Raw genomic sequence first — 17,639 nt, 5'->3', positions numbered from 1 at the left:
ACCAGCCACTCCTCAGAAGGAAGATGGGGCAATCTACTTCCGTAGTGATACTGCCTCAGAAACCCAAGGAGGGGTCACTATGAGTTGGGTCCAACGCGACGGCACATAACAACAACATTATGTCTTGGGATGTCTCTCCCACCTTCCAGCTACTCACATGTCCTCATCTCTTAAATATTGACTACTTCTCTCATTTGATCATTCCTCACATTACATCCTGTATCACTTTAAAGCATCCATTAACACTATTATGTGCTTACTCACCCACACCTCAGATCTGGCTATCACTTCCTTAGGTGGGACTGTGTCTTCTCGCATCCCCTGTTGTCTAAGTTTGTGACACATAGTAGGTTAACTAAATCAGTGAAGATATTGAGAGGGGAATATAGTGAGATGCACAGAAGGATGAGGGGTAGGTATTTAACCAAATTCATGTGGTGTAAAGATCTTGAGTTCAGAAACCTTCTGTCTGAGAAGGACAGATAAATATTATTGAGTGAAATTATTAAAATTTATTAATCATTTGCTTTCAAAATTGAAGCACCTAAAAAGTGCATTTTTGTATTTTTAGCCTAGTTCTTTATTTTTCTATTTTAGACTTCTTTTTTAAACAAATGCTTCTAATAAACCAGTTCTTAACCTTATCCTCTGGGGGAAGTAAAGGAATAAACACACTTTCAATTTCTTGTGAGAGTTTTAAAAATAATACCTGTGTGTTACAGGGCAAAGATGAGCTTTGAGCTAAATATGTTTTGAGAGGGGATCTAGACTAATGATTGACCTAAAGATGAAAACCACATATTGCTCTCTGACAGAATGGTATGACTTCTGCTTCTAAAGTTGGAGGGAAAGAAAACTTGCCCTTGTTTATCTCTTATTTTAAATATGTCTTCTTGACAGATGTTAAAAGTCTGGCGGTATGGATAAATCTTGACAACATGATGCTGAGTGATATAAGCCAGATACAAAAGGACAAATTGTATGATCCCACTTATATGAAATATCTCAAATAAGCAAATGCAAAGAGACCAAAGTTTATTAGTGATTATTGGGGGTGGTTGGAGGGGGAAGGAGGAGTTATTGCTTAAGGTACACTGAGTTTCTGTTATTGAGAAGGAAAAAAACTGGGAACGGATAGTGGCAATGATTATACAACATGATGAATGTAATTAATGTCACTGAATTATACACGTAAAAATGGTTAAAAGGGCAAATGTTTTGTTATATATATTTTTCCACACACATACACGCAAAACCTCTATCTGGGTGGTTTGAGGATTGCAAAGTCTATAAGATTCAGTCTTTACTCCCATGTGTATAGGTTTGTCAGTTTATTACAGAGGGCTATGACGGCACACATACAACTTTATATATGTGCTGTCCATAAGAGAGAAACTCAGTATGTGGTATTTCAGAGAGGAGCAGCCACATTTAGTTGTTGGTGGGGTATCACTTGAGGTTAAAAGGACACATGCTAATGGGTATTCAGAGTGTCCCAAGGGTAGAGAAGGGCATGAACAGACTTGGGGGCCACACTTTTATGCTGTGTGGCGGAGTGGGAAATAGAACTTGGTAGTGGAAAGAAAGACCAGTTGATTCCTTGAAGCTACCAAGGTAGGCTGGAATTCTGTTTGTACATTTGATGGTTGAGGCTTATTGGAGGATTTTCAGAGGTACAGGTCTTGACAAAGTTTGTTTAGACTTCAGGAAAGATAGAGACTGGGAATTGACAGATCCACTAGGAACAAAATTTGCACTGTAGATTAGGGATACTAGGACCTCAACTAGGTAGTGTAGAACTGAAGGAAAGGTACTTCCTTTTCCTTTTGAAATTAAAAAGCAGAAAATTAGCATTAGCAGGACATTAGCAGAATTAGGAATAATAGATTTGGAGGTTAGGATAAACACATAGTACATTTAGTATACATCTTTACTATTTTTGAAGTGTGTTTGCATGTCATACATACATTTCATGTTTTCTCTTTTTTTTAAAATTAATTTTGTTGTTGAGAATATACACAGCAAAATATATATCATCACTTTCCACAGGTACCATTTAGTGACATTGGTTATATTCTTCAAGTTGTGCAAACATTCTCACCCTTCTTTTCTTAGTTATTTCTTCCCCATTAACATAAATTCACTGCCCCCGAAAGTTCCTAGCAAATCTTCAAGTTGTTGCCTATTTGATCCCATATAGATAGTTGTTAAAAGAGAATGCTCAACAACCACTCGGAGGGGGATCTATATAGGAGACCCTGATAGAGAGGGAGAACAATATAGAACAAAACTGAAAATCATTTGGAAAAAAGGGGAGGACCAGGTTTGCTGGTCTGATAGAGCCTGGTGGAACCACTGAGACTATGGCCCCTAGCTGCCCTTCAGGTCTGGAACTGAACCCACAACTGTGGCTTCCAGCCAAGCAAAAGACCAGCATAGGAGTGGAACATTTACCTGAGGTAGATACACTCCTTGGAGAGAATAATCATGGGAGAAAGAAGGGCTGTTTATGCACAGGGAGACAGCTCAGAGGGCAGGGGTGCATGGAGGGATGGACACAGGGAAGAGGTGACTGTCGGGAGAAAGTGGGAGGGGAGCTGTTGTATTGTGGTGAGTTGTAGTCAATGTCATGAGACAAAGTGTATGTGAACTGCTGTATGGAAAGTGAATTTGCTCCGTAAATTTTCACCCAAATCACAATTAAAAAATAAAAATAAGAGGATTTTGACCCATTGTGAAAAATGTGATACCTGATGCCATTGACCAATTTGTGTGGGAATTGTCGAATGGGAACCTAACTTGCTGTGTAAACTTTCACCAAAGACATAATAAAATAGTATTAAAAAATAAATTAAGGTATATTATCATTTAAAAAAAAAAGTGGAAGAAGAGGAAAAAAAGACAATGCTCAAGGCAGATCTTTTTGGCTAGCTTAGGTAAAGTATTGTTTGGTTTTAAAACGACTTAATGGGGTAATTTTGGTTTTAGGTTTAAAGATTATCTCAGGGCAATAGTTTCAGGGGTTCATCCTCCTCCATGGCTCCAAGAAGTCTGGAGTCTGAGAATTTGAAATTGTGTTCTGCATTTCCCCCACTTTTTGTTAGGATTCTTTTACAGAATCTTTATCAAAATGTTCAGTAATGATAGCCAGGAACCATCTAGTTCTGGTCTCATGACAAAGGAGGCAGTTGTTCATGGAGTATATTCCATACCCTCCTATTCCTGACTTTTATTCTGCCTGTGTTGCTGCAGGTAAATAGACACCATTTGTTGTGCCTTGGATGACCACTTGCAAACTTTTAAGACCCCAAGCACTATGAGGAGGTAGAACAGAAGCACTAAGCATGTTATTAGGCCAATTAACTGGGATGTCCTATGAAACCATGACCCTAAAACTCCAGACCAAGAAACCAAATCCCATGAGGTTTTTGGTTGTACCTAAGCAGCCTCAGTTGCTACTGTTTTTGTTGTTGTAAATACATCTATTGCACAGTTTTTACCAACTCAACTTTTTACAGTTGTACAACTGACAGTAAATAAGATAATCAGCTGTGCAACCCTACCCGTTAATCAGTGTGATTTTTTTCCATCATCATTAACCTCCTCTGTCTCACTCTTGGTAACTGCTAATAAATTTTGTTCTCTATACATTTACCTGTTACTGTCTTTTAATATAAGTGAGCTTATACGGTATTTGTCCTTTTTGTGATTGTTTTATTTCATTCAACATGTCTTCCAGCTCCAGTCATATTGTAGCATGTATTAAGACTTCCTGTTGGCTGAGTCCATTGTATACATATCCTCTTTTGTGAGATTGATATTAAAATTAGGAACCTGAGGTTTAGAAGGATAGAAGAATTAATCCAGGATCTTAAGTTGGGATTCAGCTGCAGCTACTTTTATTCCCAATTCTAAAGTGTTTTGAATATGCTGTGTTTTGGATGCTGAAGGAATTGCTTGTGTATATTAAAACATTTAAAAAATTTTTAAAAAGGCAATGCATGACACATTGTAAATTTAGAAGTTAAAAGACTGTCACAAGTAAGCATGTGGTAATTTCTCAGAATAGAAAATCTGGAAAGTATCATTAGAATGATCTAGTCCATTGCCTATAAGGAAGACCAATTAATACTACTAATACTCAAATTTATGCACCAACCACTAAAGCCAAAGATAAAAATATTGAAGATTTTAACAAATTTCTGCAATCTGAAGTTGACCAAATATCTTATCAAGATGTATTGATAATTACTGGTGATTGGAAATTGACTATGCAAAGGCATTCGATTCTGTGAATCATAACATGGATGACATTGTGAATGGGAATTCCAGCACACTGATTGTGCTCATGAGGAAACTGTACATAGACCAAGAGACAGTCAGTCATTCAGACAAAACAAGTGGATACTGCATGTTTTAAAATCAGGAAAGGTGTGTGTGAGGGTTTTGTCCTTTCACCATACTTATTCAATCTGTATGCTGAGCAGATAATCTGAGAAGCAGCTGGACTATATGAAGAATGCAGCAATAGAATTGGAGGAAGATTCGTTAGCAATCTGTGATATGCAGGTGATGCAACCTTGCTTGGTGAAAGTGAAGATGATTTGAAGCATTTATTGATAAAGATTGAAGACTACAACCTTCAATATGGATTAGACGTCAGCATAAAGAAAAGAAAAATTCTTACAACTGGACCAGTGAACAACATCATGAAACATGGAGAAAAGTTTGAAGTTGTCAGGGATTTCATTTTACTTGGATCCACAATCAGTGCCCATGGAAGCAGCAATCAAGAAATCAGATGTCATATTTCACTGGGCAGTCTGCTGCAAAAGACCTTTTTAAATTGTTGAAGAGCAAAGCTGTCACTTTGAAGTGTAAGACACAAGCCATGCTATTTTCAGCAGCCTTATATGCATGTGAAAGCTGGACAGTGAATAAGGAAGACTGAAGAAGAGTTGATGCATTTGAATTGTGTTGGGGAAGAATATTGAATATACCACGAACTGCCAGAAGAACAAACAAATCTGTCTTGGAAGAAATACAGCTGGAATGTTCTATAAAAGTGAGAATGGTGAGACTTTGTCTTACCTACTATGGTCATATTGTCAGAAGGGACCAGTTCTTGGAGAAGGATATCATGGTTGGTAAAGTAGAGAGTCAGCATAAAAGGGGAGGACTCTCACCAAGATGGATGGACATAGTAGCTGTGATGATGGGTTCAAGCAACAATTGTGAGGATGGCACAGGACTTGGCAGTGTTTATTTCTATTGTATATAGGGTTGCTGTGAGTTGGCATAGACTCAACAGCACCTAACAACAGCAGCAGACTTCCTATCCACGGAAAATTTGAGATAATAAATGAGTATGGTTTAAAGGGGCTAGGTTTGTGGTATTTTGTTTTATAGGAAAAGCAAGCTAATACAGAGTCTGATGCAAAAATTTTATTGTTGATCCAAGAAGACAGGTACCAGGTCTAAAATACTTAAAAATTACTTTGTAATTTTAAAAGCATTTAGGATACTTCTTAAATCTTATTTTATTGCACAATTTAGATATTTGTGTGAAAACCAATGGAAGCAAAGTAAGAAAGGCAAATGTGATTCTGGAAAAATGTTTTAAATGCCTACCTCAATAAAAGCCTGATTTCCTAATATGTAAAAAGCTGATAAGTGAGAGAGAGAAAAAAAAAAAAAGATTGTGAGGATGGAACAGGGCCAGGCAGTATTTCATTCTGTTGTATACAAGGTCTCTATGTGTCGAAGCTGACTCGATGGCACCTAACAACAACAGTCCGTCGTACTCTCATTTTATGAATTCCGAAGAGTATCTTGCTCCACATTACATCATAGGTCCCCAACCTGGTTACCTGACTCTCCTTACTTACTTTGAAGCTGAGAGATAGAGGATATCCCTTTGGACTGGAGGAGCCTGAGACTTGAGAGAGCTGAGTTCTTTCTCTGTGAGTGTATAATGTTTGGATAGTTGGAAAGGAATGAGATTGAGATTTCAGAGTAGGAAACTTAAGTGTAGGAGGGTTGCTAGTGACTTTTGTAATCTAAAATTCTGTGAGTAAGCATAAAACTGTGCGTAGAGGACAGTTTAATTTGGCCAAGCTTTTCGCAAAATCACGGTCTTACAAAATTGTTCAGGGAGAAAGTTCAACGGGACTTAGCCTTACACCAATTAAATAAATAATCAGTCAATCAATAAACTTGCCGAACACCTATAATTGGAGCTGTTATTTATTGAACAGTACTTTGTTAGAAGTCTTATTTGTGTTTGATTTTTAGTTCTCATCTAATTTTCATAAGGTAGCTCTGTTTTTTCTTTTTTTAGATGAAGAAATTAATACTTAGAGAGACCAAGTACCTTGCCCCAGAGTCACATAGATGTTCAATAGCATAGCTTGGGTTTCAACAGACCTTTTAAAATAAGCCTGGTGATTTCTGCTAATATGTTTTTAGAGAGAAAATGCTATAGTTAACATTATTAAGCTTATTTTTGGCCAGGCTCTTTATGTAGATTTTCACAGTATTCCTCAAAGTTTGGGCATTTGTGTACCTCTTTTCTGGTCACGTAGTGCCACTCTGACAAGAATATGCCACAAATGGGATGTCCTTAACAAACAGGAGTTTATTCTCTCACAGTTTGGAAGGCTAGAGGTCCGAGTTAAAAAGTGCCAGACTCTAGGGGCTGGGTGAAAGCCCTCGATCTTGGACTTGAGCTCTGCCCCTTGCTCCCGGCCCAGTGAAGCTAGAGGCATCTCTTCACTCAGGCAGCTACTGGCTGCTGAGGCTAACAAGTCCAACGTCGACAAATAAAATGGCATAGTCCCGATGTTAACCAAACTACGTGGCAGGCCATTCATTCAAGTCCATTGAAAGTCCCAAGGTCGGCAGAGCATGGCAGGCTGCTGAACAATGACACGGCTACATGCAGGGTTCAAGTGTGCAGTAAGCTAGAGACCATTCCCAAAGCTGTTTTTTTATATATGGAAAGCAGACCACATACCCAAAGCAGCTACTCAGTTGCTCTTATAGATTCCACCATGGAGTTAATTACCAATTTTACCATGGGGAATAACTACGTTCAGCTGCCCAGCCACTCAACCAGGCCCAGCCAAGTTGACTTACAAACATAAGCACAACCACTTTCAAAATTTTTGCCTAATCTGAGTACTAGCAATTACTTTTATTTTATATTTTAAAAAATGGGTTTTAGTTAAACTGACTTTTTAATTAACTTGACTTTGACCTGAGCAAGAATGCTAGTAAAATCAATAGCTTGATGTTATTTTAAAATATTCATTATAATAAATAAAACGACTGAAATTGAAAATCTTTGTCTAAATGCTGTCTAAAACCATTTTGCCTGAATAAACACAGGTGTGATATTTTGGGAAACACTGCATTGTCTCAGTTAATCTTTGTAATGTTCCAGTGAGGTGAATACTGTTATTATCCCCAAATTACAGGCTTAGCATTGTCATAACTTGGCCAAGGTCATACTGCTTATAAGTGGCAGAGCCTGAACCTAGGCTAGTCTGTAGATTCTAAAGGCCATGCTCTTAAAGCCCATGATGTTCCATCATGTCATGAAACCTCCTGTTTGTGTCTCTGAGATGGCGCATATCAAGTATTTATAAAAAATGATCCAGAATAGGTTAGGAGGTAGACAGAGGACCCAAGTAAGGCTTTCTAGGGCACTTTTGTGTGAAATTTTTTTCGTTACAGGCAAGTGAAAATTAACAAGTTGTATTAATGAGACTTGTTGCCTGGACTTGGGGTTGAATCAGGTGGTGATTTATATTTCCTTTTTGTCTCCCCTGCCAGCTCCGTTGCCAGTGACTGATCCTTCACCCCTTTAGGTAAAACTTTATAATGTCATCATACTTGAACATTTATCTAATGTAGAACCTTACTGTTATTCTTTCATCACAGCCCCTTGTTTATTTCCTTCATAGGAGTTACAGCTAGTATTTTGGTTTTTTGGGAACAATTGATCTGTCAGGTGTATACATCTGGAGAAAAGCTAAAAGCCTGAGAAGCTAGTTAGGGGTTTGTTGCAAAAATCCAAGGCCTCACAAATGGAAATAAAGAGGTGTCTGAGGACTCAACAATGGGTATGAAGGTTGAGAGGGATTGCAATGAACTAATTAAGTGTTTGACCTTGAAGGAATAATATAGTAATGGTATTATGCTGCTGCTGTTGTTACGTGCCGTCGAGTTGGACTCAACTCATAGCAACTCCTCCTTGGGTTTCCGAGGCAGTATCACTATAAAAGTAGATTGCCCAACCTTCCTTCCAAGGAGTGGCTGGTGAGTTTGAACCGCCAGCCTTCTGGTTAGCACTCAAGTGCCTTAGGCACTAAGCTACCAGAGATCCTAATGGCATTATAGTAGTAGTGAAATTTGAAAGGAGGAGACATTATCTTTTTGAATATTTAGCATGTTAAAACTGAAATGGATTCAGCAATGCATAAAAAAAGTTCTACACCATGACCAAATGGGTGTGCAAGAATGGTTCAACATTTGAAAAATCAATGAATATATTAAATACACTATATCAACAGGCAGCTAAAGAAACCAAAACCAAACCAAACTCACTGCCATTGAGTCAGTTCAACTCATAGCAACCCCTCCTTGGGTTTCCGAGGCAGTATCTCTGCAAAAGTAAATTGCCCAATCTTCTTTCTGAGGAGTGGCTGGTGGGTTTGAATCTCTAGCCTTCTGGTTAGCAGTCAAATGCCTTAGGACTATGCCACCAGAGCTCCTAAACTAAAGAAATCCCCAATGAAATAGTTAAAGGATTGGTGAGAACACAAGAGCTAAGTTTGAGGCTCCCAGTGAGTAGAGATTGGTATAATAAAACAAGCAGGGAGGGCAGCTTTATGGAAATCAGGCTTGTAGTTTATAACCATGTCATAAAATCCATATTTCCTTTCATAATCTAGTCTAACCTTCCCTGTCTGTGTAATTAGTTTAGTGTACAGTTAAAAGTTAAAAAAGTGTAACACTTTAATAAAAAGTTTACTTGAAAAAATAAGCACTGAGGAAAAAAAAAAAAGAAGAAACCTTTTGAATGCCAGATTTTACTATAGAGAATTTATTGGTACCCTTAGAATATTAGTGGTGAGTTTCCAGGAATCTCAGGAAGGAACCTGAGAAATTTAGTTTGAAAGTGTGAGGGAGCCATTATGATGCTTTGATAAAGCAGTAAAATAATTTTTCCTTGTGTGCTTACCTCAGTTTGGGTCATTAAAATTTGGAGAAAGTATATTTCATCTTGTACAAACCTGATGGGCGGGTTCCTATCTTTCATGGACCCACCTTTACCCCTGAACTTGTTGTTTTCTTTCCTTTATATCATGGTTACCTATTTGAGGGTATGATTTCTTGTTTCCTTCAGGGTATGTTCCAGTGAATTTAAAAATTAATTCTGTGCTATAATAAATGTAGAAAGGTCTGCTATCTGGGGAGTCATTGGAGAATCTCTTTGAAGAGTAGGGAATCTTTTGATTAAATAAGTAATCCTTTCCCCTGCTTCAATGTATTTTATAGTACATTCATATTTCTATTTGAGTAATTAAAGCTAAGCTTATTGGGAAGTGACTTAATACATTGAAGTTTTAGTGTAAGAAAAATTAGCTTTACACTGTTTAGAATGATGAGCTGGTTTATAAACATTTCTGTTTTCCTCTGTCTTGAATGTTGTTTGTATTTGTTTGATCTTTTTTCAACCATTCAAGCAATGGATTTATTTTTGGACTCTTACAGTTTATCAAATTAGGGTTGTCTTTCTTTGAGTTAAAAACAAAAAAACACAACTTTGGCAAGTAAACTTCATTACAATTCTGAAATTTCTGTATTAATCAGCTTTCACCTGAACTTGACACATTGTTCTGGATGATTAAAAATTATGTTATTTAGTGTTTGCCTGACAATAACATGGGCATAATTTAGTAACAAATGATTCAGTAACTGGAAAAATGTCCTACAAAAAGCAAACCCAAAGTGTAGTCGATTCTGATTCATAATGACCCTGTAGGACAGAGTAGAACAGCCCCATTGGGTTTCTAAAGCTGTGATCTTTATGGGAGCTGACTGCCATATCTGACTGTCACATCTTTCTCCTGCAGAGCAGCTGGTGGGTTTAAACTACTGACCTTTTAGTTAGCAGCTGAACACTTAACTACTGCTCCACCAGGAATCCTTAAATGCCCATAAAAGCCTTTGAAAGTAAAGAAAGAGTTTATCTTTTGCAGTTTATATGTAATAATCTAGCATTTAATTAATTCATTCGTTTAACAAACATTAGTGAATTAAACATCAACAGTGTGCTGGTTTATAAAGATAAGACATTGTCTTATTTAATTAGTATCCTGACTTTTTATTCCTTGTTTTCTAATCTGCTATCTCTATAGGTTGTAGTCATTGATGGTAAGAGTAGTTGTGTTTTATCCCAGATCACAGTGGTGAAGTTAGGGTTATCACCACCAGTTTTGATCAAATCAATCCTGAATCATGGTGGTGTGTGTCAGAGTTGTGTTGTTTTCCATGGGCTTTTTTCAGTGACTGTTTTTTTTTTTTTTTCGCATGTAGATCACCGGGCCTGTTTCCAAGACACCTCTGCGTCTTTTTGTTGGTAGCTGAGCACTCAGAGCTAGTGTTACAACTAAATTAATCTCACTTCTAGCCCAGTGTGTTTCTTTCTTTCTTTCTTTTTCTTTTTTTTTTTACGGCTTCTGTGTTTTATATAACCCTGTGGTGAAACCTTTGGAATAGCTTCTTTTAATGCAAATGTCACATAGCTAACCGTTGAATATATGACTCAACCATAAAATGTTGTAACATAGGGTCTAAAGTTTTTGTTCTTTATAAACACATGTGTACTGTTCTGACCTTACCTAATTCATAAACACTTTTCTTTCCTTTCAGATTTCTCTAAAATTAATCATGATTGATACCAGAAATCTAGTTTTGTTTTTGATGGTTGCAGTTGCTTCTTTCTGCATACAAATAATTAGAATAATGTTAAACTTGCATTTTGACAGGTGGAAAGCAGATGTGAGTTAAGAGCTGGAATGTTGTTTATCACTACAAAATGTTTCGAATTTATTTAGACAGAAACTTAATTTGGCCTAAATGATCCTTTGAAAAAACTGCGTGGTTTTAAAAGTTGAACATTAGTCTCTTTTAAATTTATAATGAGCTTATGCCCAGAAAACACTGAAGGTAGTTATTATCATTTTGAATGTATTTTAGATCTCTTGTCTCATTTGTAGAGGTAGCTTTGTAGCATAAATTACTTCATTTCTATTCAGTAGCCTGGTTTAGGTTAAGGGCAAAAGAAAATAGAACACTTAAAATATACCATGTTGTTGTTATTGTTATGTGCCATCGAATTAGACCAGACTCATAGCAACTCCTCCTTGGGTTTCCGAGATGGTATCCCTACGGAGGTAGATTGCCCAACCTTCCTTCTGAGCAGTGGCTGATGGGTTTGAACTGCCAGCCTCTTGGTTAGCAGTCAAGTGCCTTAGGCACTACACTAAATGATTCCATGTGGAAGGTTGTGGGAACACTCAGTTATTCAAGAGATTTACTGTGCATACTGTGTGTGCATGTGTGTATGTGTGTGTGCACACATATAATTATTTGAAGCAAAAGTTGAAGCTTTCCTACTGGTTCATATTTTTCTGAGTATTTTTGATGTTACGGTAGAGTTTTAGATATTTTTTAATAATTAAATAAAAGAAACTTTGTATAAATTTTACTCAAAAAGATGACCTACATGGTTAGTAGTTGATTTAATTAATTTTTCATTGTGTTTCATTTTATAGAGAACTAGTCAGCCAAGCCAGGCAGTATACTATTGCTGCTGAAAAGAAGAATTATCTTCAAGAGGAGCCTGTGTCTGCTCGTAGAAGGAACATCAGTCAATTTGATTGGGCTCTCATGAGACTAGATAATTCTGTCCGAAGAACTGGCCGCATCCCAAAGACACTTCTACAGAAAGTCTTTGATAACACGTGCCACTCAGGTATTTCAAATTTTTCTGTTCAGAAAGTTGAACTCTTTTATAAGAATGTAGAATACATAACTATATATATATATATATATATATATATATAAAACTTGTTATTTCTAATTGTCAAATTCTGTTGATTATCATGATTTTATGCTATGACTCATTTTTCTATTCGAGTCTGAATCTGCTGGGTAAAATTGGGAGTAATTAAGACATTTTGTTCTAGATGTTTATTCTAAAGTCAGCAAATAAAAATGGTCTTTTTTGCTTTCATAGCTTGTAGAAGAGTCACTTTCAGCAGTGAATTATTTCAGAAGATACTAATTTTCCTTAATCTTCTATTGTATGGTATCAGTTTTCCTAAAATAATCTCATGTGACAGATTTCCAGAAAAACTAATCATTATTTCCCTTTCATTTTCACTGAGGTACTAAAATCTGCTTGGGTCACTTATGACTTTAATAATCTGATGAAAACTATAGGTACTCAATCCTCACCCCCCCAATGCCTACTTAAGATTTTTATATGCACTTTCAGGGCATTTAACAGCTTTGTGAAGTCCATCCATAGATTTCAACCACATTAAGAAGTGTAGTTGTAGAACTTAATAATGAGGGATACCAAAGAAATTTTTATAACAGCATAATCGAGAGCATTTAAAGACTCTTGGTATCATTTCTTTCTCTAATTTGTCTTTTGTCTTTTGTTTTTTAATAGTTTTATTGAGCTACCTTACAATTCACCCATCTGAAGTGTATAGTTCAGTGGCTCTCACAGAGTTGTACAATCATCACTGCAGTCGATTTTAGAGCATTTTCCTCACCTACTCCCCTAGCCGTCCCCAATCTCCTCATCTCTTCCAGCACTAGGTCCACTACTAGGTGACTACTAGTCTACTTTCTGTCTGTGTAGATTTGCCTATTCTGGATATTTCACATAAATGGGATCATACAGTAGGTTATTTTGTTTTGTTTTAAAGTCAAGTTTTCAGGTGCATGTAGATAAAAAGTCCTGGGTAAAGAGAGAAGGAAATTTTTAGTTTGTAACTGATTATAATTTAAATTTGTTATTCCTGGGTTTTACTTGCCCTGCTTTGTACAATGTTACCAGACAGTGAAAAGCGTACTTAGTCTTTGAATTGTAGCAAGTACTGCTTATAAATTAGATTCTTTATATTTAATCATGATTGCAGATTACATAGATTCATGATCTTAGCTTCCTTAACAAAGCAAATTAATGTTAAAAATTCAAGTTACAACTTTCAATGAAAGTGTAAATGATGCTTGTGGTTGAGGTTAGGATTTTTCCATTTATGGCTACTTTCTTAATATTACCTTTGGTAGGCCAGTTGACTTGAATATTTTACAGATTGCAGTTTCAATTTTATTGTTTGTATGGTATCTGTGTTAAATGTTATCCATTAACCTTGCCTTTTTTTTTAAATAGGTAACCCAGGTGGTAATCAAGCCTTGCTTCTTTTACGCAGCTGTGGTTCGCTGTTGCCTGAACTAAAGCCCTCAGAGCGAACAGAATTTGTTCATAGGATATGGGACAAACTTCAGAAATTGGGTATGATAGTTTGATTATAGATATGTGTAAAAGGTGTAGGTATTTTTTTATTTTCAGGAACAAGAAGTGTTTCTTTACTTAAATGCTGTAATTCAATTTTATGGAATTACGCTACTTGATTTATGATTTTTTTTTGTAATATGATTTATTTGATGAGTTATAGTGACATCTAGGGGCATTAATAATGAAATATTTTTTCTTAACTTTTCATAAGCACTACTTTCGTAGTAAGTTAAGAAAAAGAACAAAGTAGAAAACTGTCAAAGTTATAAATACATGTCCCATTTGACCATGCAGTTAGATGCAGATAGAGAAAGTATTTTTGGAAGGATATACTAGGAACTGGTAAGTACTGGCTATAGTGTTTATTCTATACCTTTTGGAACTTTTTCAATTTTGAACCAAGTGAATATAGTAACTCTTCAAAAAACGTTAAAAGGCCATTTGAAAAAATCTTTAACATATTCAAATCTAAAACCAACAACTAATACCATGTAATATGGCAAGGAAAGACGGTGTGAAAAAAATAATAGGTGTTGTGGTTATTTACCTGTAAAATCCCAGAAAATCAACTACAGTAAAGTAGCTAGACATAAAAAATGTTCAATTATCTCTAACTTTCCTAGTTAGGAAATAAAATGGATTAAAAAAATCAAATTCAGTATAGCCACAAAAATATAAAATATGTAGGAATATCATTCAAGAAATGTGTAGGACCTATATGAAAAGTGAGTAAAGACAGAGATACTACAGAGTAAAGATAGATCCTTACAATTTTGAATTCTTCTGGAATTCATTCTGATGACTGATGTTTCTAATTTATATAAAATACAGATAAATGTTGGATTTCAGGATGAAATGTTTTTGGCATCCATAGAATTATACCCTAGTAGTTGTTATCAGCCTGCAAAAGGAAAAAGGAAATGAAACTTGGTAACATTCTGCTGCTTAACGTTGATCTTGACCAAAATCAGTATGAAAAGCCCGAATAGATGTCATCGGATTTTGAATAGTTTCTTCAGCTTCTCCATTAACATTCCAGCTAGAGTGAATCCCTTCACAGGATTTTAGAATATAACTTCCTTTGGCTGTGGAGCTGTAGCCAGCTGTATTATATAGAATGTAATCTGAGTTGTATTATATAGAATGTAATCTGAATTGATGGTATTTTAAAAGATGTTTTCAGACACTGTATAGTAATTTTGTTGCATAAGGATGTTGCAGGTGTTCAGTTGTGCATGGTTTGCTATAAGGCCTATGTAAAATGTTAGAGATTGGGTTCTCTAAGTTGTATTCCTAACATACCACCTAGGTTCAAATCCTATGGTCACTTAGGAGCCGTGTGTCCTTGGACAAGTTGAATATATTTCCTGACCTGTAAATTTTCTTGATCTATAAGATTAGGATGATAAATGGTGCCTGTCTCAAAGCTGTTGGGAGAGGTAACTGAGCTTCTATATGCAGAGCACTTAGTACAGTGCCTGAAACATAGTAAGTCCACATGTTTGCTTCAGTCCACATGTTTGCTACTATCAAAACAAGTATTAAACACGTTTCTGCTGCATAGAATCTCCCTGTCTGGTATCAGGTGTTGACCGCCATCCTGTGTGTCTACAGGCAGTTGGATAAAAATATGAAACTTAGTTGATGAAAAGTAGTGAAACATATGCTAGGACTCGAGACTGATGTGGTGGCCATGATGTCAGGAGTAAAGTGGTTAAAGGAAGGCTGAGTGATAACCTTAATTGGTGTAGCCATAGGCAAATGGGCGCAGAAAGATTTCAAAGGGCATTTGGAATGAATGTGATTAACAGCATCAGACTGGGAATAATTTTTAGCAACTGGAAATGGAGTGGGATTCCTTAAAAAAAGGCTTTGAGTAGCCTGGATAGTAAGCAAGCAAAATTACCAACATAATCTTACCTATAAAACAAACTGCAGTCATAATTCATCCATGTCAGTATGTCTACTAGACACACAAAAATCTTCCAGTCACTTCTAAATATAGTATTGTCAGCATTTTGTAACAGGAAGGAAATACTGTCCTTCATAATTAAGATAACTTGTGATATCTGACTAGGCAGTTACTTACAATTACACATTAATTACTGTCTTAAATGCTTATCTTGCTCTGTTCTGACAGGGTTTCTACATAAATGGGTCTGAGTGTTAAGGTAGATGGGTGAAATGCTAATGTGACATATTTACACACCCTACTTTTTTATCCTTGCTAAATTTAGGTGCACATGATTTATTTCTGTTGTAAGTTAAATACTTTTCTAAATATTTGATTAACAAAAATTTGATTTAACATTTCATTTGTAGGTACTGTGTATGATGTAAGTCACTACAATGCTTTACTTAAAGTCTATATTCAGAATGGATATAAATTCTCACCAACTGACTTCTTGGCAAAAATGGAAGAAGCAAATATTCAACCAAATCGGGTAGGTGTTTGCTCTTGCAAATATTTATTGGTTACATTCACTTTGCTTTTAACCCAGAGAAATGTATTAACTAGCCTATTTCCTTGACAGGTAACGTACCAGAGGTTGATTGCTGCTTATTGTAATGTAGGCGATATTGAAGGTGCCAGGTATGGATCTCTATACATTTGTAAACTTTGTAAACCTAGAATATTTTCACTTTTCTTTTTTTAAAAAAAATCTCTTCTGTAGTAAGGGAAATTATTTTGGAGGCATTTTGATCTAACAAATTTGGTAATATGATTTAAGTAAAATATAAAATTGTTGTGTAAGAGAGGAAAACTAGGTTCATAATTGAAGTTTTAATAAAAAATTTGATTTACCAGACTGGAGGTTTAAAATTGTTGAAGGATAAAACTGGCTATAGGAGCTCTGGTAGCATAGTGCCTAAGGCACTTGACTGCTAAGCAGAAGGCTGGCAGTTCAAACCCACCACCCACTCCTCAGAAAGAAGGTTGGGCAATCTACTTCTGTAGTGATACTGCCTCGGAACCCAAGGATGGGTCGCTATGAGTTGGGGTGACTCAGTGGCACACAACAACAACAACAAACTGGCTATACTTTTTCTTCTTTTTTTGAATACTTCTTAAAGATAATATTCTTAGCCATTTAAACTGTTCATTTTGAGAACTAGAAATAATTGCTTTACCCCATTGATTCATATAAAATATGAATATCACTACTTCTGGATGGGGAGCTGTACTGGCATAGTGCCTAAGGCATTTGACTGCTAACGAGAAGGCTGGTGGTTCAAACCCACCAGCCACTCCTCGGAAGGAACGTTGGGCAATTTACTTCCGTAGTGATACTGCCTTGGAAACGCAAGGAGGGGTCGCTATGAGTTGGATCCCACTCCATGGCCATGGGTTTGGTTTTGGTTTGGATTTCTGGATGGCAGATTTGGGAAATAAGGAATAACGTGAAATATAGAATGTCATTTTAAAGTAAGTGAATTTTATCAAACTTTATGCTTTTTAAAGGTTAATTAGTGTAGAACAAACAATCAGATTTTTAAAAATTACTTTGTATTTTTAATAAGAATACCTCAAGACTTGATATTTCAGAGTGGGATTTGGTGGGAAGGAGTAGGTTTTCACTTTGAAGTTTTAAAAAGTTTATGTTACTATTAAATTTTAAGAACAAAAATAAGAAAAAATAATTCAAGGCCTGATTCTATACATGTTGTAAAAACTGTTTTTGATATATATTTCCAAGGAATACCTTCATTTCTTTTTTGTTACAGCAAGATTCTTGGATTTATGAAAAGCAAGGATCTTCCAGTGACAGAGGCAGTGTTCAGTGCCCTTGTTACAGGACATGCAAGAGCAGGGTAATGTTCAAAACAAGATCTTGGTTCTTAAATGAGGTTTAAGTTATGGAAAGTTATCAAACCATGTTTAGCTACCCCCTTAAAAATTCTGAGTGTGTGAGATAGAGCATATTCATTCTTTTTTTCTTTTTTTTTTTTTTATTTATCGTGATTTGGGTGAAGATTTACAGAGCGAATTCACTTTCCATACAGCAGTTCACATATACTTTGTCTCATGTCA

General features: G+C 36.0%; 1 protein-coding gene across 1 annotated transcript in view; it reads left to right on the top strand.

The window, feature by feature from the left end:
• Positions 1–17,639, top strand: part of LRPPRC (leucine rich pentatricopeptide repeat containing) — a 146,186-nt gene that overhangs the window by 4,371 nt on the left and 124,176 nt on the right. The window contains exons 2-6 of the mRNA XM_007944418.1: positions 11,847–12,046; positions 13,481–13,603; positions 15,929–16,050; positions 16,141–16,199; positions 17,333–17,419. Of these exons, the coding sequence (XP_007942609.1) occupies positions 11,847–12,046; positions 13,481–13,603; positions 15,929–16,050; positions 16,141–16,199; positions 17,333–17,419 (591 nt within the window). The remainder of the gene's footprint in view (positions 1–11,846; positions 12,047–13,480; positions 13,604–15,928; positions 16,051–16,140; positions 16,200–17,332; positions 17,420–17,639) is intronic.

Source organism: Orycteropus afer, unplaced genomic scaffold (genome assembly GCF_000298275.1).
Source record: "Orycteropus afer afer isolate SDZICR_OR568_19922 unplaced genomic scaffold, OryAfe1.0 scaffold00124, whole genome shotgun sequence".
In the NCBI taxonomy this organism is placed as follows: domain Eukaryota; kingdom Metazoa; phylum Chordata; class Mammalia; order Tubulidentata; family Orycteropodidae; genus Orycteropus; species Orycteropus afer.
This window is presented reverse-complemented; position numbering and strand designations above follow the sequence as displayed.